Below are 25,274 nucleotides of genomic sequence, written 5' to 3'. Positions count from 1 at the left end.
TTGTTGATCGCAAAAAGATTCTGTAAATTTAAAATATATGAAAAGTTAAAAGTTAAATTCAAAGTTTGAAATAAAGTTTTCAAAAATTATGCTTAAAAAAACTGTTTCGAAAAACAAAGCACTGATGTATTTTATAATGAGTTTACCTTCTTTAAAGTGAAGAGGGTGTTCGAGAGCCTAAAATAAACTTCTGTTGGTTAAATGGTTAAGCAAAAATCAAGACCTTATATCAAGGCCATATAAACTGAAACCTGAAACATCAGATGATATAATTACAACATGTGTTTTATTATGGGCTATCTGCCTTACCACATTCGGTGTGTATACCATATTTAACTTTCACTGTGTCATCAAAATCTGATTCAGTATAAAGGCAACTCAAGGACACGACCATTTGTGCCGCTGAAGACCTGAGTTCCTGCCTGTGGTAATGTTAAGCTATCTTCAGATTGAGACAATTTGAATGTGTTCTTCATTTAAGAAATAAGTTGTAGGAATAAAATCAATTTTTTCATGAATTTTGTTTTTACACCTACTCTAACAACAAAAACTGTTTTGAACAGGATTGGTGAATAATATTGAGAGAGAGGGGGTAAGGTAAGGATGACTATTAAATGATTAATTTATCTTTAAGCGTTTAATACATAGGCAAAATGTTTATGATTCAGATTCGGTTTTTCATCCAAACATTTTGACAAAACTCAACATGTTTAAATGTATTCTCTGTAACAACGAAGTCTGAATAAGACTTAAGTTGGAAGCAAAGTTGTGAAGTTGAAGCCCACCTGTAACTATACACATACATGGTTTCAATGTGGATTTGTTTATGTATTTAAAGTTCAAGTGTTGTAAATTACATGGAATTAAAATATTAGTCTAAGATTGCAGTTCCTTTGTAATTATCTAACAGACATAAGCCGCCACCATGAGTACCGACGCGGAGATGGCCACGTATGGCAAAGCTGCCATTTACCTACGTAAGACAGAGAGGGAGAGAATTGAGGCTCAAAGCTCACCATTTGATGCCAAGAGTGCCTGCTATGTGACCGATGTCAAGGAGCTGTACTTGAAGGGAACAATCCTCAAGAAAGATGGTGACAAAGTCACCGTCAAAGTCCTGACCACTTCGGAGGTAGGTATCACAAAGTCAGAGCCAACTTGGAATTCAGTATGATCAGTTCTCATTGTGACAAATGTCATGTTTCAGGAGAAGACAGTTAAAGAAGGTGACGTCTATCCAATGAATCCTCCCAAGTACGACAAGATTGAGGACATGGCCATGATGACCCATCTCAATGAAGCCTCTGTTCTGTATAACCTCAAAGAGCGTTATGCAGCATGGATGATCTACGTAAGACAATCTATCAAAGGAGAACGAGAACTATTGAAAATGACTGAAACATAATGTTAACTGTTAAATCTCTTATGATAACTTTCAGACCTACTCTGGATTGTTCTGTGCCACTGTGAACCCCTACAAGTGGCTCCCAGTGTACGATTCTGAATGTGTAGCTGCTTATAGAGGCAAGAAGCGTATGGAGGCTCCACCCCACATCTTCTCTGTCTCTGACAACGCTTATCAGTTCATGTCAACTGGTAAGTCATTACCATAACAATGTAGAATATATCATTATATGAGGTTTCTGTTGCAGGGAAACATAGTTCATTCTTTTGTTTCTTCTTTAACAGATAGGGAGAACCAGTCTGTCTTGATCACGTAAGTCTGGTTTATTTACAATTGTTGACTCTGTTGAAGGTAGTCAAATATCTTGATCAAATTCTTATAAGTCTGTGTCTATGCCTAGTGGAGAATCTGGTGCTGGAAAGACTGTGAACACCAAGCGTGTCATCCAGTACTTTGCAACAATCTCAGTTGGTGGAGAAAAGAAGAGGGACACAACAAAGGTATGTTCCTGATGATTACAATTCAGGATTCTTTACCAATGGAACATTTTCCAAAGTCATTTTCTGATATCGCTTCTAATACTGGATTATAGGGGTCACTGGAGGATCAGATTATTGCAGCCAATCCCCTGCTGGAGGCCTACGGTAACGCCAAAACTGTGAGGAATGACAACTCCTCTCGTTTTGTAAGTATGAAACAATTTCTACACATGTGAGAGGCCTTGTTACTGATTGTCCATGTAGAGGGATATTAAAAATCTCTTTGTTCCAAACAGGGTAAATTCATCAGAATCCATTTCGGCACAACTGGCAAACTGGCTAGTGCTGATATTGAGACATGTAAGTAATAATACTCCTTGTACATACAAATGACTCAAATTGAAAATTGGCCTAGCTGTGACTTATAAACAATATTTGTAGATCTGCTGGAGAAGTCTAGAGTGACATACCAGCTTCCTGCTGAAAGAGGCTACCACATCTTCTTCCAGATGATGACCGGCCACAAACCTGAGCTGCTTGGTAAACAGATTGAGATGTTGCAACATTTCACCTACTGTTTTCAAAAGAAACTATAGTATTTACATTTTCAACCTTTTTTAATCACCAGATTTGGGACTCATAACAACCAACCCCTACGACTTCCCCATGTGCAGTATGGGTCAGATCGCTGTAGCCAGCATTGATGACAAAGCTGAGCTGGAAGCCACTGATGTGAGTGATTTTCACTTCAAACTACTGAAATATATTTTGTGTAATACATGCAAAACTGCTCTTTTAAGTGCATTTTCTAAAGTGATTATGTTTTGTGTGGACACATCTTTTGAATTCAGAATGCTATTGATATCCTGGGCTTCACAAATGAAGAGAAGCTGAGCATCTACAAGATGACTTGTGCTGTGATCCACCATGGTAACATGAAGTTCAAGCAGAAGCAGCGTGAGGAGCAGGCTGAGCCTGATGGCACAGAGGGTGAGTAGCTTGGGAAAAACTGTATTAAGATCATATAGAGTTCTTATTCACACTGGTTTCTGTTCATATCATGATGGAAATCACTGAATTATTTTCAGAGGCTGACAAGGTTGCTTACTTGCTGGGTCTGAACTCCGCTGACATGCTGAAAGCTATATGCTATCCCAGAGTGAAGGTTGGAAATGAGTATGTCACCAAGGGACAGACTGTACCTCAGGTAAACATGAATTATCAATATTCAATATCCTACTATTTGAAAAAAAGGTGTTATATTAGTTCTACCAAAATAATGTATTACAGGGTTCACTCGATACAATAAAAGCCATGTAAGTGTTCAATGTTACCACTTAAAGTTTTATCTATTGCATGCTGAATCTAGGGAGGGGGGTCCTGTATCAATGTGAGGGTCCCTACAGAGGATGTCATATGTGTAGAAATTGTTAAGCCTTCCGAGGCAAATTTGTGATTGTAGGCTATAAAAAAATGAATTGAATTGAATCTTAGATGCATTTTTTTCATTTAGGATTATTTTGTGTCATTTATCTCATAAGAATGATTATAAAAACACCAATAATCTATTATTTTACAAAACGGTTAATTTATCAAATCACATCGTTATTTCATTCAGGTGGGTAATTCAGTGCCTGCCCTGGCCAAGTCTATCTATGAGAAGATGTTCTTGTGGATGGTCATCCGTATCAACCAGATGTTGGACACTAAACAAGCAAGACAGTACTACATTGGTGTCCTGGATATCGCTGGGTTTGAAATCTTTGACGTAAGCTTAAATTCCAAAAATTCAGCAGCCAATACTTTTAATGACATAATCATTCTTATTAACAGAAAGAGGTTATGTTTCCTTGCAGTTCAACACATTGGAGCAGCTGTGCATCAACTTCACCAATGAGAAACTGCAACAGTTCTTCAACCACACCATGTTTGTCCTGGAGCAAGAGGAGTACAAGAAGGAGGGTATTATCTGGGAGTTCATTGACTTTGGCATGGACTTGGCTGCCTGCATCGAGCTGATTGAAAAGGTAATCAAATCATTTTGTGATATCATTTTCCTTAATTTGACTTAATGTATAACTTAATGACAAACTTCTTCCCACTTTTTTCAAGCCCATGGGCATCTTCTCCATCCTTGAAGAGGAGTGCATGTTCCCCAAGGCATCAGACACATCCTTCAAGAACAAGCTGTATGACCAGCATCTTGGCAAAACCAAAGCATTTGAGAAGCCAAAGCCCGCCAAAGGCAAGGCTGAGGCCCATTTCTCCCTGGTGCACTATGCTGGTACCGTGGACTACAATATCGCTGGCTGGCTGGAAAAGAACAAGGATCCACTGAATGAGTCTGTCGTTCAGCTGTACCAGAAATCCTCTGTGAAACTGCTGCCTGTTCTGTATCCAGTTGTTGTTGAGGGTATGATAGTAGCTACAGTAAACTAAAACACATTTTAATGTTATAGATGCTGTATATTTTGAACTGTAACATGTGTTCAAGTCAATTTTATGCCGTTCTAAAAAAACATGTCTACTTAAAATTATCACCAGAGGTTGGTGGCAGCAAGAAGGGAGGCAAGAAGAAGGGTGGTTCTATGCAGACTGTGTCTTCACAGTTTAGGGTAAGGTTTAACATTGCAAACGTATCTTATGTATCTTAGCTTATACTCAAAATCACAACTGTAACATGCAATGATAAGTCACCACTTTGGATCTACAGGAGAACTTGGGCAAGCTGATGACTAACTTGAGGAGCACCCATCCTCACTTTGTGCGCTGCCTGATTCCCAATGAGTCAAAGACTCCAGGTACATAGAGCATATCATCTCACGAGTCTTTGAGGAGTTGTTTGCTTTTGTTGGTATGGTTCACATAATTCTAAAGACTAAAAAATGTCTTTTTTAACAGGATTGATGGAGAACTTCCTGGTCATCCACCAGCTCAGGTGTAACGGTGTGCTGGAGGGTATCAGAATCTGCAGGAAAGGTTTCCCCAGCAGAATTATCTATGCTGACTTCAAGCAGAGGTATCAATGGATATTTTCATAGAATGTTAATGTGGACTATTGAAATAAAAAGGTCACAAAATGACCATTAACTCTCTCATGAAAGGTACAAGGTGCTGAATGCCAGTGTCATCCCCGACGGCCAGTTCATTGACAACAAGAAGGCTTCAGAGAAGCTGCTTGGGTCAATTGATGTCCCACAAGACGAGTACAAATTTGGACACACCAAGGTAAGCACTTTCCTTTCCTTATTTAACCGAAGAATAATTACCAATGAGGTTAAGTTGTTTAGTCCAGTATGTAGTATGATTGTTGTTTGCATCTTTTTGACTTTCTGTCTATGACTAATCTCGCATTCTGCTGGACCCATCACCCTAATGGTTTTTTTCATGCTAATTTATGACTGTATGCTCAAGGACATTTCATGGTTCCAGTGGTTACTCCTCACTACTGTTAACCTGCTGGTAGTGGCCACAAGTGATCAAAAATTGCTTCAGTTTGGACTCTTCAATCAAACATTACAGCAACGATCATATACGAAAAGGGATAGAGACTAAAGGCGTCCTGTTCTCCTGAGAACAATAATGTGATCACTGCAGTAAACCGCAGTCATCTTCATAAATGAAAAACTCAATTGAGCGTGGACTCAGGCAGAGCGTGTCTTCTCATGTCAGCAGGAGGACAATTTGATCGTTGTTAGCTGTTAGCAGATGACAGCAGCTAACACATTTTTTAGCCGCGATTCTGGGACAGCTGCATAGATAAAAATGACAGCATATGAACGTGTGAGTAAAAAATACTTCCGACAGAGGTTGGGTCTAAAAAGGAAGCAATAGTTGTTGTATTTATTCAATCAACCATTACAGAAGTGGTCGTTGCAGATAGGCCATGCTGAGTTTTAGATGATGTGAAGTATTCACTTCCTCAGTTCATCCTACCTGTAATTTATTTTTGTTTGTTTAGGTGTTCTTCAAAGCCGGTCTGCTGGGTACCCTTGAGGAGATGAGAGATGAAAAACTGGCATCACTGGTCACAATGACTCAAGCTTTGGCCCGTGGTTACGTCATGAGAAAGGAGTTTGTGAAGATGACTGAGAGGAGGCATGTTGAAAATAACTCATTCTGAATGATGGTATGAAAAATCACAAACAACATTGTCCATAACAGCTACTTCTTGTCTGCAGGGAAGCCATCTATTCCATCCAGTACAATATCCGCTCATTCATGAATGTCAAACACTGGCCATGGATGAAGGTGTACTACAAGATCAAGCCTATGCTGAAGTCTGCTGAAACTGAGAAGGAGCTGGCAAACATGAAGGATAACTATGAAAAAATGAAAACTGACTTGGCTACTGCACTGGCCAAGAAGAAGGAGCTGGAGGAGAAGATGGTTTCCATTGTGCAGGAGAAAAATGATCTGCAGCTGCAAATAGCATCTGTGAGTACACATCAACAGACAGTTGTGCTTTTTCATGTTGTTCATTGTTGGTGTGCTGACGTCTATTTGCATTAAATTGATTAGGAAGGAGAGAATCTCTCAGATGCTGAGGAGAGATGTGAGGGTCTTATCAAGAGCAAGATTCAGATGGAGGCCAAATTCAAAGAGATAAGTGAGAGACTGGAGGATGAAGAGGAAATCAATGCTGAGCTCACTGCCAAAAAGAGAAAGCTGGAGGATGAATGCTCTGAGCTCAAGAAGGATATTGATGACCTGGAGCTTACCTTGGCCAAAGTGGAGAAGGAGAAACATGCCACTGAGAACAAGGTTTGTAAATAATAATCTGACCATCATATCAAGTAAGATGATAATGATTAGCGCTTATTGACGAGATCTTTCTTGCACACTTAGGTCAAGAACCTGACCGAGGAGATGGCCTCTCAGGATGAGAGCCTTGCTAAGTTGACCAAGGAAAAGAAAGCCCTTCAGGAAGCTCATCAGCAGACTCTTGATGACCTGCAGGCTGAGGAAGACAAAGTCAACACTCTGACCAAGGCCAAGACCAAGCTTGAGCAGCAAGTGGATGATGTAAGTTTACAAATACACTCTGATTGAAGAAGCAAGATTGTTCTTAAAAATGATGATTAAAAATGTGAACAAATATTATTTGTTCAGCTTGAGGGTTCTCTGGAGCAAGAGAAGAAGCTGCGTATGGACCTTGAGAGAGCCAAGAGGAAGCTCGAGGGTGATCTGAAACTGTCCCAGGAATCAGTTATGGATCTTGAGAATGACAAGCAGCAGTCTGATGAGAAAATTAAAAAGTAAAAGTTTTTAGAAATTGCACAACAACCAATCTTTAGAAAATAAATGTCAACTGCATGAACTATATGTATTTTATCTATAATTTTCACAGGAAGGAGTTTGAAACCAGTCAACTCCTTAGCAAGATTGAAGATGAGCAGTCAATGGGTGCTCAGCTTCAGAAGAAGATCAAGGAGCTTCAGGTGACATATTTTGTTCCAGAAAACATTACTGCACCCATTTCCTAATGTTTGTATCAAAAGTGAAAGTTTACTGAAAGACATTACACCTACATTCAACAGGCCCGCATTGAGGAACTGGAGGAAGAGATTGAGGCTGAGCGTGCTGCTCGTGCCAAGGTGGAGAAGCAGAGAGCTGACCTCTCCAGGGAACTTGAGGAGATCAGTGAGAGGCTGGAGGAGGCTGGTGGTGCCACCTCTGCTCAGATTGAGATGAACAAGAAGCGTGAGGCTGAGTTCCAGAAGCTCCGTCGAGACCTCGAGGAGTCCACTCTGCAGCATGAATCCACTGCTGCTGCTCTTCGCAAGAAGCAGGCTGACAGCGTTGCTGAGCTGGGAGAGCAGATTGACAACCTCCAGCGTGTTAAGCAGAAGCTTGAGAAGGAAAAGAGTGAATACAAGATGGAGATCGATGACCTCTCCAGCAACATGGAGAATGTTGCTAAAGCAAAGGTACACAATGCATTACATGCTATTTTATTACACAAATTAATGTCGATAATATAGCATGTAATATTATGAATAAAATCTGATCAATGATCTCATCTCTCTTTCACTCATTAGGGAAATCTTGAAAAGATGTGCCGTACACTTGAGGACCAATATAGCGAACTGAAAACCAAGAATGATGAACATGTTCGTCAGATCAATGACACAAGTGCACAGAAAGCACGTCTCCTGACAGAAAATGGTATCTACCTGTTATCATTGAATGATCTGTTGTGCATGTTATTGAGAAATGTAAGATTAACTAATGTACTATGACATCTTTCACAAAAGGTGAGTTCAGCCGTCAAATTGAAGAGAAAGAAGCCCTTGTCTCCCAGCTGACCAGAGGTAAACAGGCCTTCACACAGCAGATTGAGGAAATGAAGAGACAGATTGAAGAGGAGGTTAAGGTAAGAAACCATTAAGTAAGTGTACATTGGTATTGTTCGTTTTGGAATTTAGAAATGTTGTAAATTCATGAATCATTTTTATAAACAGGCCAAGAATGCTCTTGCCCATGGACTGCAATCAGCTCGCCATGACTGTGATCTGCTGAGGGAGCAGTTTGAGGAGGAGCAGGAGGCCAAGGCTGAGCTGCAGCGTGGAATGTCCAAGGCCAACAGTGAGGTGGCTCAGTGGAGATCTAAGTATGAGACTGATGCTATTCAGCGCACTGAGGAGCTTGAGGAATCCAAGTGAGTAACATTTCATGCAATTAAATGGTCAAATTTAGCTCCGCTTTCATATGTTCATCTAGATCCTAAAGACATGTTATTATCATAATGGCCCAAATGTAAGATCCCCTCACACCTTATCCAACACCTTGTCTTTGAAAAATGCTCACCAAAATGCAACACTCTCTGTATGAGCATAACACCAGCCTTACAGCGATAGGCTCCATTAAAAAAGAAGATCCGCCTTTGTGAAGACATGAACATCTAATCCTCGAATATAATACGAGCTCCAACTTTGTAAATGAAATTTTCCGAAAAAACAGTTGTCTCATGATAAAGTATTTGTTAATGTAAAATGATTCAGCTCACGGTGCACATTGTTGTTACTAAGGCTCCAAGTCCTTTCTACATTTTTCAAACAGGAAAAAGCTAGCCCAGCGCCTACAGGAGGCTGAGGAGCAGATTGAGGCAGTGAATTCCAAGTGTGCTTCTCTTGAGAAAACCAAACAGAGGCTCCAGAGTGAGGTGGAGGACCTCATGATTGATGTGGAGAGGGCCAACAGTCTGGCAGCCAACCTTGACAAGAAGCAGAGGAACTTTGACAAGGTAGCAATGTTTACTTTGTGTGGCCAAGCCATACAAACAATGACATATATATATATATATATATATATATATATTTGTCTCTATAGAGCTACATAACCAACTGAACTGTAGTAATTGTGCTATTCAGGTGTTGGCAGAGTGGAAACAGAAGTATGAGGAGGGTCAGGCAGAGCTTGAGGGAGCACAGAAGGAGGCTCGTTCTCTCAGCACTGAGCTGTTCAAGATGAAGAACTCTTATGAGGAAGCTCTGGATCACCTGGAAACCATGAAGCGTGAAAACAAGAACCTGCAACGTGAGTTCTAAATAATGTAAAAGTGACATTGTATTCAACACATGTGTATGTGTTAGAATACAGTATTTATATTCTACACTTCCAGGCTTAAACATATTAAATAAATGTATCTATCTGCAGAGGAGATCTCAGATCTCACTGAACAGATTGGTGAGACTAGCAAGAGCATCCATGAGCTGGAGAAGTCCAAGAAGCAGTTGGAGACAGAGAAGTCTGAGATCCAGACAGCTCTTGAAGAGGCTGAGGTACATATTTGTTTCTGGAGAGATCTTCTGAAAAAAATAGCAAATAGTAGAAAAAAGCATAAATGGATTGAAGGCAGAGATGAATATTTCATTCTTTGATATCGTCAGGGAACTCTGGAACACGAAGAGTCTAAGATCCTGCGTATCCAGTTGGAGCTCAACCAGATCAAGGGTGAGGTGGACAGGAAGCTGGCAGAGAAAGATGAGGAGATGGAGCAGATAAAGAGGAACAGCCAGAGAGTGATTGACTCCATGCAGAGCACTCTGGACTCTGAGATCAGGAGCAGGAACGATGCCCTGAGGATCAAGAAGAAGATGGAGGGAGACCTGAATGAGATGGAGGTCCAGCTGAGCCACGCCAATCGCCAGGCTGCTGAGTCCCAGAAGCAGCTGAGGAATGTGCAGGCACAGCTTAAGGTATTGTAAGACACAGAGTTCTTCCACAGTCTACAGTCAGTACAGGGACATTTCGGCATTCATTATATTTTCATGATATTTATTCACTAGGATGCACTACTGCACCTTGACGATGCTGTTAGAGCCCAGGAAGACTACAAGGAACAAGCTGCCATGGTGGAACGCAGGAACGGTCTCATGGTAGCTGAAATTGAGGAACTTAGAGCTGCTCTGGAGCAGACAGAGAGAAGCCGCAAAATTGCAGAGCAGGAGCTGGTGGACGCCAGTGAGCGTGTTGGACTTCTGCACTCTCAGGTGAACAAACTCCTTTAATTTCTTCAATAAATCAAATGTCTAATGAGATTTACAATAACCTAAATTCAGGCACTTAAGTGAGAAAATAATTTTATCTTTTAGAACACAAGCCTCATGAACACCAAGAAGAAGCTTGAGTCTGACTTGGTCCAGGTCCAGGGTGAAGTGGATGACACTGTTCAGGAAGCAAGGAATGCAGAGGAGAAGGCCAAGAAGGCCATCACTGATGTAGGTTTACATTTTGTTCTTACCTTTACTCCAATGTGTTTTTTAAAGATATTGCTTAATAACATGTTATGCTGTCTCCTCTAGGCTGCTATGATGGCTGAAGAGCTGAAGAAGGAGCAGGACACTAGTGCTCACCTGGAGAGGATGAAGAAGAACCTGGAGGTCACTGTCAAGGACCTGCAGCACCGCCTGGATGAGGCTGAGAACCTGGCCATGAAGGGTGGCAAGAAGCAGCTCCAGAAACTTGAGTCTAGGGTAAGAAAGTCATGTTAAGGTTTACAAAGCTGAAGCAAGACATTGAAACAATATGGAAACTTAATTCTTTTCTTATTCTGTTTTGAAGGTGCGTGAGCTGGAGACAGAGGTTGAGGCTGAGCAGAGACGTGGAGCAGATGCTGTTAAGGGTGTCCGCAAATATGAGAGGAGAGTGAAGGAGCTCACCTATCAGGTACAGTCACTTTGACAGTTAAAATATACAGGACAAAATTATCCAATATACTGTACTTACCATTAAAAACATTTGAACTTGCACATCTACATTGTCTATTACAGACTGAAGAGGACAAGAAAAATGGCTCCAGGCTGCAGGGTCTGGTTGACAAGTTGCAACTCAAGGTGAAGGCCTACAAGAGGCAGGCTGAGGAAGCGGTAAGGATAACATATTTATTTTCAATACTGACAATTTCTTAAAGTAAAAATAAAGTACATAAAAGTAAAAGTACAGCAAAAGCATTCATTTTCATTTTCATTCTGTCGTATAATATCATTTACCAAATATAAGTCGTCTGATACTAAAATAAGTGCTGGAGAGGTTGGAGAATCAATTTCATATAAATATAATTTAGAATAACTCAAACTGATACTCAAAAGCAATATTAAGCAAAGCTGACATCGTAATAGGCAAACATATTATTTACTGTAACATTATATTTAATTATGTTGACGAGAATGATCGGGGAAAAAAACAATCAGTTATCAAGCACCATAGCTATATAGTTATGAACAATTTATTTGATTTTGGCAAAGTAAACAGTTATGTCATATTCATATTGTACACAATCATGAACAATGTTTCCGTCATACATTCAAATTTAAAAAGTGTTCCATACCTTTAAACTGTGTCTCTTATTTTCCAGGAGGAGCAGGCCAATTCTCATCTGTCCAAGTGCAGGAAGGTCCAGCATGAGCTGGAGGAGGCTGAGGAGCGTGCTGACATTGCAGAGTCCCAGGTCAACAAGCTGAGAGCAAAAAAGCCGTGACTCTGGCAAGGTAACTAACATTCAGCTTGATGAAAATGTAATTGAAATAAATTCCAACTATTTCAATGTAAATCACGTAAATCAGTCATGACTGAAAAAGTATGATGTGTATAGGCGCATATGCACTTTATGTAATAATTGTTTTCTGTTTTCACAGGGAAAAGAGGTAGCTGAATAAAGCGCTTCGGCGGAGGGGTTTTTTCTAATCATAAAATATGATGTGAAATACACCACAATAAAATCATTTTTGATCTTGACTTGCATTGTCTGTGTTGTTTTGATCTAATTGTGTCCTCCAAGTCACTGTAATCCCAACATGAACATTTTGCATGAGCATGGATGAATAGTTGACTTAATTCAATATACATTTTCCTATAGAAACCATCTTTGGAGGCCAATACTTTTGAATGAGACAGTTCAATAACCTCTGGCATCCCAGAAACACCCTCACTTTCGGCCCTGATCAAAACGCATCTAGCCACAAAATGTAAAGTATAAGAGAGGAGTTTAATGAGTGTCTTATGAATGTTTAACAGAGAGTGCATTCCAACCTTTTAGAGAATAATCAACCTCCACACTCAGTGTTCTTCTGTCAGATAAGAAAAATGAGTATCCTAATAAGTGGACAAACTGATAGTGCTTCAAGAATCTTTGTTTTTAGTTGATTTATCACTTTTTCTGCATTAATAGTGTCTTTACATGTTGGATTCTTTCTGTGCTTGTTTCGTGCTATGGTGCCTCATACTGAAATGAAACTGAAAAACTCAGAATTAAATAAAAATAAATCAAGAAAAAAGTAAATATATATATGTATGTACATATTACTTAAGTCATCCATGACTTACTTATGTTATTTTGTTTAAATTGTTGATCGCAATAAGATTCTTTAAATTGAAGATATATTAAAAGTTAAAAGTTAAATTCAAAGTTTGAAATAGAGTTTTCAAAAATGATGCCCAAAAAACTGTTTAGAAAAGCAAAGCACTGATGTATTTTAAAATTAGTTTACGTTCTTTAAAGTGAAGAGGGTGTTCAAGAGCCTAAAATAAACTTCTGTTGAAGTAATGATTAAGCAAAATTGAAGACCTGGCCATATAAACTGAAACCTGAAACATTAGATGACATACAACATATGGTTTATTATGGGCTGTCTGCCTTACCACATTCGGTATGTATACCATATTTAACTTACACTGTGTCATCAAAATCTGATTCAGTATATAGGCAACTCAAGGACACGACCACTTGTACAACTGAAGACCTGAGTTCCTGCCTGTGGTAATGTTAAGCTCTCTTCAGATTGAGACAATTTGAATGTGTTCTACATTTAAGAAATAAGTTGTAGGAATAAAATCAATTGTTGCATGAATTTTGTTTTTACACCTACTCTAACAACAAAAACTGTTTTGAACAGGATTGGTGAATAATATTGAGAGAGAGGGGGAAAGGTAAGGATGACTATTAAATGATTAATTTATCCTTAAGCGTTTAATACATAGGCAAAATGTTTATGATTCAGATTCGGTTTTTCATCCAAACATTTTGACAAAACTCAACATGTTTAAATGTATTCTCTGTAACAACGAAGTCTGAATAAGACTTAAGTTGGAAGCAAAGTTGTAAAGTTGAAGCCCACCTGTAACTATACACATACATGGTTTCAATGTGGATTTGTTTATGTATTTAAAGTTCAAGTGATGTAAATTACATGGAATTAAAATATTAGTCTAAGATTGCAGTTCCTTTGTAATTATCTAACAGACATAAGCCGCCACCATGAGTACCGACGCGGAGATGGCCACGTATGGCAAAGCTGCCATTTACCTACGTAAGCCAGAGAGGGAGAGAATTGAGGCTCAAAGCTCACCATTTGATGCCAAGAGTGCCTGCTACGTGGCCGATGTCAAGGAGCTGTACTTGAAGGGAACAATCATCAAGAAAGATGGTGACAAAGTCACCGTCAAAGTCCTGGACACTTCGGAGGTAGGTATCACAAAGTCAGAGCCAACTGGGAATTCAGTATGATCAGTTCTCATTGTGACAAATGTCATATTTCAGGAGAAGACAGTTAAAGAAGGTGACGTCTATCCAATGAATCCTCCCAAGTACGACAAGATTGAGGACATGGCCATGATGACCCATCTCAATGAAGCCTCTGTGCTGTATAACCTCAAAGAGCGTTATGCAGCATGGATGATCTACGTAAGACAATCTATCAAAGGAGAACGAGAACTATTGAAAATGACTGAAACATAATGTTAACTGTTAAATCTCTTATGATAACTTTCAGACCTACTCTGGACTGTTCTGTGCCACTGTGAACCCCTACAAGTGGCTCCCAGTGTACGATTCTGAATGTGTAGCTGCCTATAGAGGCAAGAAGCGTATGGAGGCTCCACCCCACATCTTCTCTGTCTCTGACAACGCTTATCAGTTCATGTCAACTGGTAAGTCATTACCATAACAATGTAGAATATATCATTATATGAGGTTTCTGTTGCAGGGAAACATAGTTCATTCTTTTGTTTCTTATCTAACAGATAGGGAGAACCAGTCTGTCTTGATCACGTAAGTCTGGTTTATTTACAATTGTTGACTCTGTTGAAGGTAGTCAAATATCTTGATCAAATTCTTATAAGTCTGTGTCTATGCCTAGTGGAGAATCTGGTGCTGGAAAGACTGTGAACACCAAGCGTGTCATCCAGTACTTTGCAACAATCTCAGTTGGTGGAGACAAGAAGAGGGACACATCAAAGGTATGTTCCTGATGATTACAATTCAGGATTCTTTACCAATGGAAAATTTTCCAAAGTCATTTTCTGATATTGCTTCTAATACTGGATTATAGGGGTCACTGGAGGATCAGATTATTGCAGCCAATCCCCTGCTGGAGGCCTACGGTAACGCCAAAACTGTGAGGAATGACAACTCCTCTCGTTTTGTAAGTATGAAACAATTTCTACACATGTGAGAGGCCTTGTTACTGATTGTCCATGTAGAGGGATATTAAAAATCTCTTTGTTCCAAACAGGGTAAATTCATCAGAATCCATTTCGGCACAACTGGCAAACTGGCTAGTGCTGATATTGAGACATGTAAGTAATAATACTCCTTGTACATACAAATGACTCAAATTGAAAATTGGCCTAGCTGTGACTTATAAACAATATTTGTAGATCTGCTGGAGAAGTCTAGAGTGACATACCAGCTTCCTGCTGAAAGAGGCTACCACATCTTCTTCCAGATGATGACCGGCCACAAACCTGAGCTGCTTGGTAAACAGATTGAGATGTTGCAACATTTCACCTACTGTTTTCAAATGAAACTAAATTATTGACATTTTCAACCTTTTTTGATCACCAGATTTGGGACTCATCACAACCAACCCCTACGACTTCCCCATGTGCAGTATGGGTCAGATCGCTGTAGCCAGCATTGATGACAAAGCTGAGCTGGAAGCCACTGATGTGAGAGATTTTCACTTCAAACTACTGAAATATATTTTGTGTAATACATACAAAAATGCTCTTTTAAGTGCATTTTCTAAAGTGATTATGTTTTGTGTGGACACATCTTTTGAATTCAGAATGCTATTGATATCCTGGGCTTCACAAATGAAGAGAAGCTGAGCATCTACAAGATGACTTGTGCTGTGCTCCACCATGGTAACATGAAGTTCAAGCAAAAACAGCGTGAGGAGCAGGCTGAGCCTGATGGCACAGAGGGTGAGTAGCTTGGGAAAAACAGTATTAAGATAATATAGAGTTCTTATTCACACTGGTTTCTGTTCATATCATGATGGAAATCACTGAATTATTTTCAGAGGCTGACAAGGTTGCTTACTTGCTGGGTCTGAACTCCGCTGACATGCTGAAAGCTCTGTGCTATCCCAGAGTGAAGGTTGGAAATGAGTATGTCACCAAGGGACAGACTGTACCTCAGGTAAACATGAATTATCAATATTCAATATCCTACTATTTGAAAAAAGATTAGTTATATTAGTTCTACCAAAATAATGTATTACAGGGTTCACTTGATACAATAAAAGCCATGTAAGTGTTCAATGTTACCACTTGAAGTTTTATCTATTGAATGCTGAATCTAGGGAGGGGGGTCCTGTATCAATGTGAGGGTCCCTACAGAGGATGTCATATGTGTACAAATTATAAAGCCTTCCGAGGCAAATTTGTAATTGTAGGCTATAAAAAAATGAATTGAATTGAATCTTAAATGCAGTTTTTTCATTTAGGATTTTTTTGTGTCATTTATCTCATAAGAATGATTATAAAAACACCAATAATCTATTATTTTACAAAACGGTTAATTTTTCAAATCACATCGTTATTTCATTCAGGTGGGTAACTCAGTGCCTGCCCTGGCCAAGTCTATCTATGAGAAGATGTTCTTGTGGATGGTCATCCGTATCAACCAGATGTTGGACACTAAACAAGCAAGACAGTACTACATTGGTGTCCTGGATATCGCTGGGTTTGAAATCTTTGACGTAAGCTTAAATTCCAAAAATTCAGCAGCCAATACTTTTAATGACATAATCATTCTTATTAACAGAAAGAGGTTATGTTTCATTGCAGTTCAACACATTGGAGCAGCTGTGCATCAACTTCACCAATGAGAAACTGCAACAGTTCTTCAACCACACCATGTTTGTCCTGGAGCAAGAGGAGTACAAGAAGGAGGGTATTATCTGGGAGTTCATTGACTTTGGCATGGACTTGGCTGCCTGCATCGAGCTGATTGAAAAGGTAATCAAATCATTTTGTGATATCATTTTCCTTAATTTGACTTAATGTATAACTTAATGACAAACTTCTTCCCACTTTTTTCAAGCCCATGGGCATCTTCTCCATCCTTGAAGAGGAGTGCATGTTCCCCAAGGCATCAGACACATCCTTCAAGAACAAGCTGTATGACCAGCATCTTGGCAAAAACAAAGCATTTGAGAAGCCAAAGCCCGCCAAAGGCAAGGCTGAGGCCCACTTCTCCCTGGTGCACTATGCTGGTATCGTGGACTACAATATCAGTGGCTGGCTGGACAAGAACAAGGATCCACTGAATGATTCTGTCATTCAGCTTTACCAGAAATCCAATGTGAAACTGCTGCCTGTTCTGTATCCACCTGTTGTTGAGGGTATGATAGTAGCTACAGTAAACTAAAACACATTTTAATGTTATAGATGCTGTATATTTTGAACTGTAACATGTGTTCAAGTAAATTTTATGCCGTTCTAAAAAAACATGTCTACTTAAAATTATCAACAGAGGTTGGTGGCAGCAAGAAGGGAGGCAAGAAGAAGGGTGGTTCTATGCAGACTGTGTCTTCACAGTTTAGGGTAAGGTTTGACATTGCAAACGTATCTTATGTATCTTAGCTTACACTCAAAATCACAACTGTAACATGCAATGATAAGTCACCACTTTGGATCTACAGGAGAACTTGGGCAAGCTGATGACTAACTTGAGGAGCACCCATCCTCACTTTGTGCGCTGCCTGATTCCCAATGAGTCAAAGACTCCAGGTACATAGAGCATATAATCTCACGAGTCTTTGAGGAGTGGTTTGCTTTTGTTGGTATGGTTCACATAATTCTAAAGACTAAAAAATGTCTTTTTTAACAGGATTGATGGAGAACTTCCTGGTCATCCACCAGCTCAGGTGTAACGGTGTGCTGGAGGGTATCAGAATCTGCAGGAAAGGTTTCCCCAGCAGAATTATCTATGCTGACTTCAAGCAGAGGTATCAATGGATATTTTCATAGAATGTTAATGTGGACTATTGAAATAAAAAGGTCACAAAATGACCATTAACTCTCTCATGAAAGGTACAAGGTGCTGAATGCCAGTGTCATCCCCGACGGCCAGTTCATTGACAACAAGAAGGCTTCAGAGAAGCTGCTTGGGTCAATTGATGTCCCACAAGACGAGTACAAATTTGGACACACCAAGGTAAGCACTTTCCTTTCCTTATTTAACCGAAGAATAATTACCAATGAGGTTAAGTTGTTTAGTCCAGTATGTAGTATGATTGTTGTTTGCATCTTTTTTACATTCTGTCTATGGCTAATCTCGCATTCTGCTGGACCCATCACCCTAATGGTTTTTTAATGCTAATTTATGACTGTATGCTCAAGGACATTTCATGGTTCCAGTGGTTACTCCTCACTACTGTTAACCTGCTGGTAGTGGCCACAAGTGATCAAAAATTGCTTCAGTTTGGACTCTTCAATCAAACATTACAGCAACGATCATATACGAAAAGGGCTAGAGACTAAAGGCGTCCTGTTGTCCTGGGAACAATAATGTGATCACTGCAGTAAACCGCAGTCATCTTCATAAATGAAAAACTCAATTGAGCGTGGACTCAGGCAGAGCGTGTCTTCTCATGTCAGCAGGAGAACAATTCGATCGTTGTTAGCTGTTAGCAGATGACAGCAGCTAACACATTTTTTAGCCGCGATTCTGGGACAGCTGCATAGATAAAAATGACAGCATATGAACGTGTGAGTGAAAGAAAATTCCGACAGAGGTTGGGTCTAGAAAGGAAGCAATTGTTGTTGTATTTATTAAATCAACCATTACAGAAGTGGTCGTTGCAGAGAGACTATGCTGAGTTTTAGATGATGTGAAGTATTCACTTCCTCAGTTCATCCTACCTGTAATTTATTTTTGTTTGTTTAGGTGTTCTTCAAAGCCGGTCTGCTGGGTACCCTTGAGGAGATGAGAGATGAAAAACTGGCATCACTGGTCACAATGACTCAAGCTTTGGCCCGTGGTTACGTCATGAGAAAGGAGTTTGTGAAGATGACTGAGAGGAGGCATGTTGAAAATAACTCATTCTGAATGATGGTATGAAAAATCACAAACAACATTGTCCATAACAGCTACTTCTTGTCTGCAGGGAAGCCATCTATTCCATCCAGTACAATATCCGCTCATTTATGAATGTCAAACACTGGCCATGGATGAAGGTGTACTACAAGATCAAGCCTCTGCTGAAGACTGCTGAAACTGAGAAGGAGCTGGCAAACATGAAGGACAACTATGAAAAAATGAAAACTGACTTGGCTACTGCCTTGGCCAAGAAGAAGGAGCTGGAGGAGAAGATGGTTTCCATTGTGCAGGAGAAAAATGATCTGCAGCAGCAAATAGCAGCTGTGGGTACACATCAACAGACAGTTGTGCTTTTTCATGTTGTTCATTGTTGGTGTGCTGACGTCTATTTGTATTAAATTGATTAGGAAGGAGAGACTCTCTCAGATGCTGAGGAGAGATGTGAGGGTCTTATCAAGAGCAAGATTCAGATGGAGGCCAAACTCAAAGAGACAACTGAGAGACTGGAGGATGAAGAGGAAATCAATGCTGAGCTCACTGCCAAAAAGAGAAAGCTGGAGGATGAATGCTCTGAGCTCAAGAAGGATATTGATGATCTGGAGCTTACCTTGGCCAAAGTGGAGAAGGAGAAACATGCCACTGAGAACAAGGTTTGTAAATAATAATCTGACCATCATATCAAGTAAAATGATAATGATTAGCGCTTATTGACGAGATCTTTCTTGCACACTTAGGTCAAGAACCTGACCGAGGAGATGGCCTCTCAGGATGAGAGCCTTGCTAAGTTGACCAAGGAAAAGAAAGCCCTTCAGGAGGCTCATCAGCAGACTCTTGATGACCTGCAGGCTGAGGAAGACAAAGTCAACACTCTGACCAAGGCCAAGACCAAGCTTGAGCAGCAAGTGGATGATGTAAGTTTACAAATACACTCTGATTGAAGAAGCAAGACTGTTCTTAAAAATGTTGATTAAAAATGTGAACAAATATTATTTGTTCAGCTTGAGGGTTCTCTGGAGCAAGAGAAGAAGCTGCGTATGGACCTTGAGAGAGCCAAGAGGAAGCTCGAGGGTGATCTGAAACTGTCCCAGGAATCAGTTATGGATCTTGAGAATGACAAGCAGCAGTCTGATGAGAAAATTAAAAAGTAATGTACCTTTTTGAATTTGTACAACAACCATTCTTTGAAAAAGAATGTCAACTGCATGAACTATATGTATTTTATCTATAATTCTCACAGGAAGGACTTTGAAACCAGTCAGCTCCTTAGCAAGATTGAAGATGAGCAGTCAATGGGTGCTCAGCTTCAGAAGAAGATCAAGGAGCTTCAGGTGACATATTTTGTTGCAGAAAACTTTACTGCACCCATTTCCTAATGTTTGTATCAAAAGTGAAAGTTTACTGAAAGACATTACACCTACATTCAACAGGCCCGCATTGAGGAACTGGAGGAAGAGATTGAGGCTGAGCGTGCTGCTCGTGCCAAGGTGGAGAAGCAGAGAGCTGACCTCTCCAGGGAACTTGAGGAGATCAGTGAGAGGCTGGAGGAGGCTGGTGGTGCCACCTCTGCTCAGATTGAGATGAACAAGAAGCGTGAGGCTGAGTTCCAGAAGCTCCGTCGAGACCTTGAGGAGTCCACTCTGCAGCATGAATCCACTGCTGCTGCTCTTCGCAAGAAGCAGGCTGACAGCGTTGCTGAGCTGGGAGAGCAGATTGACAACCTCCAGCGTGTTAAGCAGAAGCTTGAGAAGGAAAAGAGTGAATACAAGATGGAGATCGATGACCTCTCCAGCAACATGGAGAATGTTGCTAAAGCAAAGGTACACAATGCATTACATGCTATTTTATTACACAAATTAATGTCGATAATATAGCATGTAATATTATGAATAAAATCTGATCAATGATCTCATCTCTCTTTCACTCATTAGGGAAATCTTGAAAAGATGTGCCGTACACTTGAGGACCAATATAGCGAACTGAAAACCAAGAATGATGAACATGTTCGTCAGATCAATGACACAAGTGCACAGAAAGCACGTCTCCTGACAGAAAATGGTATCTACCTGTTATCATTGAATGATCTGTTGTGCATGTTATTGAGAAATGTAAGATTAACTAATGTACTATGACATCTTTCACAAAAGGTGAGTTCAGCCGTCAAATTGAAGAGAAAGAAGCCCTTGTCTCCCAGCTGACCAGAGGTAAACAGGCCTTCACACAGCAGATTGAGGAAATGAAGAGACAGATTGAAGAGGAGGTTAAGGTAAGAAACCATTAAGTAAGTGTACATTGGTATTGTTCGTTTTGGAATTTAGAAATGTTGTAAATTCATGAATCATTTTTATAAACAGGCCAAGAATGCTCTTGCCCATGGACTGCAATCAGCTCGCCATGACTGTGATCTGCTGAGGGAGCAGTTTGAGGAGGAGCAGGAGGCCAAGGCTGAGCTGCAGCGTGGAATGTCCAAGGCCAACAGTGAGGTGGCTCAGTGGAGATCTAAGTATGAGACTGATGCTATTCAGCGCACTGAGGAGCTTGAGGAATCCAAGTGAGTAACATTTCATGCAATTAAATGGTCAAATTTAGCTCTGCTTTCATATGTTCATCTAGATCCTAAAGACATGTTATTATCATAATGGCCCAAATGTAAGATCCCCTCACACCGTATCCAACACCTTGTCTTTGAAAAATGCTCACCAAAATGCAACACTCTCTGTATGAGCATAACACCAGCGTTACATCGATAGGCTCCATTAAAAAAGAAGATCCGCCTTTGTGAAGACATGAACAGCTAATCCTCGAATATAATACGAGCTCCAACTTTGTAAATGAAATTTTAAAAAAATAGTTGTCTCATGATACAGTATTTGTTAATGTAAAATGTTTCAGCTAAGAACTAACGGTGCACATTGTTGTTACTAAGGCTCCAAGTCCTTTCTACATTTTTCAAACAGGAAAAAGCTAGCCCAGCGCCTTCAGGAGGCTGAGGAGCAGATTGAGGCAGTGAATTCCAAGTGTGCTTCTCTTGAGAAAACCAAACAGAGGCTCCAGAGTGAGGTGGAGGACCTCATGATTGATGTGGAGAGGGCCAACAGTCTGGCAGCCAACCTTGACAAGAAGCAGAGGAACTTTGACAAGGTAGCAATGTTTACTTTGTGTGGCCAAGCCATACAAACAATAACATAGATATATATATATAGATATATATATATATATATATATATATATATATATATATATATTTGTCTCTGTAGTGCTACAACTGAACAACCAACTGAACTGTAGTAATTGTGCTATTCAGGTGTTGGCAGAGTGGAAACAGAAGTATGAGGAGGGTCAGGCAGAGCTTGAGGGAGCACAGAAGGAGGCTCGTTCTCTCAGCACTGAGCTGTTCAAGATGAAGAACTCTTATGAGGAAGCTCTGGATCACCTGGAAACCATGAAGCGTGAAAACAAGAACCTGCAACGTGAGTTCTATATGATGTAAAAGTGACATTGTATTCAACACAAGTGTATGTGTTAGAATACAGTATTTAGATTTTACACTTCAAGGCTTAACAATATTAAACAAATGTATCTATCTGCAGAGGAGATCTCAGATCTGACTGAACAGATTGGTGAGACTGGCAAGAGCATCCATGAGCTGGAGAAGTCCAAGAAGCAGGTGGAGACAGAGAAGTCTGAGATCCAGACAGCTCTTGAAGAGGCTGAGGTACATATTTGTTTCTGGAGAGATCTTCAGAAAAAAATAGCAAATAGTAGAAAACAGCATAAATGGATTGAAGGCAGAGATGAATATTTCATTCTTTGATATCGTCAGGGAACTCTGGAACACGAAGAGTCTAAGATCCTGCGTGTCCAGTTGGAGCTCAACCAGATCAAGGGTGAGGTGGACAGGAAGCTGGCAGAGAAAGATGAGGAGATGGAGCAGATAAAGAGGAACAGCCAGAGAGTGATTGACTCCATGCAGAGCACTCTGGACTCTGAGGTCAGGAGCAGGAACGATGCCCTGAGGATCAAGAAGAAGATGGAGGGAGACCTGAATGAGATGGAGGTCCAGCTGAGCCACGCCAATCGCCAGGCTGCTGAGTCCCAGAAGCAGCTGAGGAATGTGCAGGCACAGCTTAAGGTATTGTAAGACACAGAGTTCTTCCGCAGTCTACAGTCAGTACAGGGACATTTCGGCATTCATAATATTTTCATGATATTTTTTCACTAGGATGCACAATTGCACCTTGACGATGCTGTTAGAGCCCAGGAAGACTACAAGGAACAAGCTGCCATGGTTGATCGCAGGAACGGTCTCATGGTAGCTGAAATTGAGGAACTTAGAGCTGCTCTGGAGCAGACAGAGAGAAGCCGCAAAATTGCAGAGCAGGAGCTGGTGGACGCCAGTGAGCGTGTTGGACTTCTGCACTCTCAGGTGAACAAACTCCTTTAATTTCTTCAATAAATCAAATGTCTAATGAGATTTACAATAACCTAAATTCAGGCACTTAAGTGAGAAAATCATTTTATCTTTTAGAACACAAGCCTCATGAACAGCAAGAAGAAGCTTGAGACTGACCTGGTCCAGGTCCAGGGTGAAGTGGATGACACTGTTCAGGAAGCAAGGAATGCAGAGGAGAAGGCCAAGAAGGCCATCACTGATGTAGGTTTACATTTTGTTCTTACTTTTAATCCAATGTGTTTTTTAAAGATATTGCTTAATAACATGTTATGCTGTCTCCTCTAGGCTGCTATGATGGCTGAAGAGCTGAAGAAGGAGCAGGACACTAGTGCTCACCTGGAGAGGATGAAGAAGAACCTGGAGGTCACTGTCAAGGACCTGCAGCACCGCCTGGATGAGGCTGAGAACCTGGCCATGAAGGGTGGCAAGAAGCAGCTCCAGAAACTTGAGTCTAGGGTAAGAAAGTCATGTTAAGGTTTACAAAGCTGAAGCAAGACATTGAAACAATATGGAAACTTAATTCTTTTCTTATTCTGTTTTGAAGGTGCGTGAGCTGGAGACAGAGGTTGAGGCTGAGCAGAGACGTGGAGTAGATGCTGTTAAGGGTGTCCGCAAATATGAGAGGAGAGTGAAGGAGCTCACCTATCAGGTACAGTCACTTTGACAGTTAAAATATACAGGACAAAATTATCCAATATACTGTACTTACCATTAAAAACATTTGAACTTGCACATCTACATTGTCTATTACAGACTGAAGAGGACAAGAAAAATGGCTCCAGGCTGCAGGATCTGGTTGACAAGTTGCAACTCAAGGTGAAGGCCTACAAGAGGCAGGCTGAGGAAGCGGTAAGGATAACATATTTATTTTCAATACTGACAATTTCTTAAAATAAAGTACATACAAATAAAAGTACAGCAAAAACATTCATTTTCATTATCATTATCATTCTTTCATGTAATATCATCTACCAAATGTAAGTCGTCTGATACTAAAATAAGTGCTGGAGAGGTTGGAGAATCAATTTCATATAAATATAATTTAGAATAACTCAAACTGATACTCAAAAGCAATATTAAGCAAAGCTGACATCGTAATAGGCAAACATATTATTTACTGTAACATTATATTTAATTATGTTGACGAGAATGATCGGGGAAAAAAACAATCAGTTATCAAGCACCATAGCTATATAGTTATGAACAATTTATTTGATTTTGGCAAAGTAAACAGTTATGTCATATTCATATTGTACACAATCATGAACAATGTTTCCGTCATACATTCAAATTTAAAAAGTGTTCCATACCTTTAAACTATGTCTCTTATTTTCCAGGAGGAGCAGGCCAATTCTCATCTGTCCAAGTGCAGGAAGGTCCAGCATGAGCTGGAGGAGGCTGAGGAGCGTGCTGACATTGCAGAGTCCCAGGTCAACAAGCTGAGAGCAAAAAGCCGTGACTCTGGCAAGGTAACTAACATTCAGCTTGATGAAAATGTAATTGAAATAAATTCCAACTATTTCAATGTAAATCACGTAAATCAGTCATGACTGAAAAAGTATGATGTGTATAGGCGCATATGCACTTTATGTAATAATTGTTTTCTGTTTTCACAGGGAAAAGAGGTAGCTGAATAAAGCGCTTCGGCGGAGGGTTTTTTTCTAATCATAAAATATGATGTGAAATACACCACAATAAAATCATTTTTGATCTTGACTTGCATTGTCTGTGTTGTTTTGATCTAATTGTGTCCTCCAAGTCACTGTAATCCCAACATGAACATTTTGCATGAGCATGGATGAATAGTTGACTTAATTCAATATACATTTTCCTATAGAAACCATCTTTGGAGGCCAATACTTTTGAATGAGACAGTTCAATAACCTCTGGCATCCCAGAAACACCCTCACTTTCGGCCCTGATCAAAACGCATCTAGCCACAAAATGTAAAGTGTAAGAGAGGAGTTTAATGAGTGTCTTATGAATGTTTAACAGAGAGTGCATTCCAACCTTTTAGAGAATAATCAACCTCCACACTCAGTGTTCTTCTGTCAGATAAGAAAAATGAGTATCCTAATAAGTGGACAAACTGATAGTGCTTCAAGAATC

General features: G+C 40.1%; 1 protein-coding gene and 1 pseudogene across 2 annotated transcripts; both read left to right on the top strand.

Annotated features, from left to right (window-relative positions):
- The first annotated feature begins 352 nt into the window (after positions 1-352).
- On the top strand, positions 353-12,123 carry LOC306698706 (myosin heavy chain, fast skeletal muscle-like; annotated as a pseudogene). Its single transcript, XR_013767708.1, has 41 exons — positions 353-427; positions 564-597; positions 911-1,132; positions 1,208-1,351; positions 1,440-1,596; positions 1,690-1,717; positions 1,806-1,905; positions 1,998-2,090; positions 2,181-2,244; positions 2,326-2,424; positions 2,513-2,616; positions 2,736-2,874; positions 2,973-3,091; positions 3,503-3,652; positions 3,741-3,911; positions 3,997-4,297; positions 4,429-4,499; positions 4,598-4,685; positions 4,786-4,903; positions 4,989-5,112; positions 5,846-5,982; positions 6,066-6,321; positions 6,406-6,648; positions 6,733-6,909; positions 6,997-7,142; positions 7,235-7,325; positions 7,425-7,814; positions 7,926-8,052; positions 8,142-8,260; positions 8,349-8,545; positions 8,947-9,130; positions 9,258-9,423; positions 9,544-9,668; positions 9,777-10,085; positions 10,176-10,379; positions 10,482-10,607; positions 10,692-10,862; positions 10,951-11,055; positions 11,160-11,255; positions 11,744-11,876; positions 12,024-12,123. The product of XR_013767708.1 is annotated as a myosin heavy chain, fast skeletal muscle-like (transcript).
- Positions 12,124-13,291: 1,168 nt separating this feature from the next.
- LOC306698707 (myosin heavy chain, fast skeletal muscle-like) lies at positions 13,292-24,881 on the top strand. Its single transcript, XM_079163159.1, has 40 exons — positions 13,292-13,314; positions 13,628-13,849; positions 13,925-14,068; positions 14,157-14,313; positions 14,407-14,434; positions 14,523-14,622; positions 14,715-14,807; positions 14,898-14,961; positions 15,043-15,141; positions 15,230-15,333; positions 15,453-15,591; positions 15,690-15,808; positions 16,221-16,370; positions 16,459-16,629; positions 16,715-17,015; positions 17,147-17,217; positions 17,316-17,403; positions 17,504-17,621; positions 17,707-17,830; positions 18,563-18,699; positions 18,783-19,038; positions 19,123-19,365; positions 19,450-19,626; positions 19,714-19,859; positions 19,953-20,043; positions 20,143-20,532; positions 20,644-20,770; positions 20,860-20,978; positions 21,067-21,263; positions 21,670-21,853; positions 22,017-22,182; positions 22,303-22,427; positions 22,536-22,844; positions 22,935-23,138; positions 23,241-23,366; positions 23,451-23,621; positions 23,710-23,814; positions 23,919-24,014; positions 24,503-24,634; positions 24,782-24,881. The coding sequence occupies exons 2-40, from the start codon at positions 13,643-13,645 to the stop codon at positions 24,800-24,802; spliced, it is 5,799 nt and encodes a 1,932-aa protein (XP_079019285.1). The 5' UTR covers positions 13,292-13,314; positions 13,628-13,642; the 3' UTR covers positions 24,803-24,881.
- The last annotated feature ends 393 nt before the right edge of the window (positions 24,882-25,274 follow it).

This window comes from Pholis gunnellus (genome assembly GCF_910591455.1).
Source record: "Pholis gunnellus genome assembly, chromosome: 7".
Classification (NCBI taxonomy): domain Eukaryota; kingdom Metazoa; phylum Chordata; class Actinopteri; order Perciformes; family Pholidae; genus Pholis; species Pholis gunnellus.
Note: the sequence above shows the minus strand (reverse complement) of the source record. Positions and strands in the feature narration are given on the sequence as shown.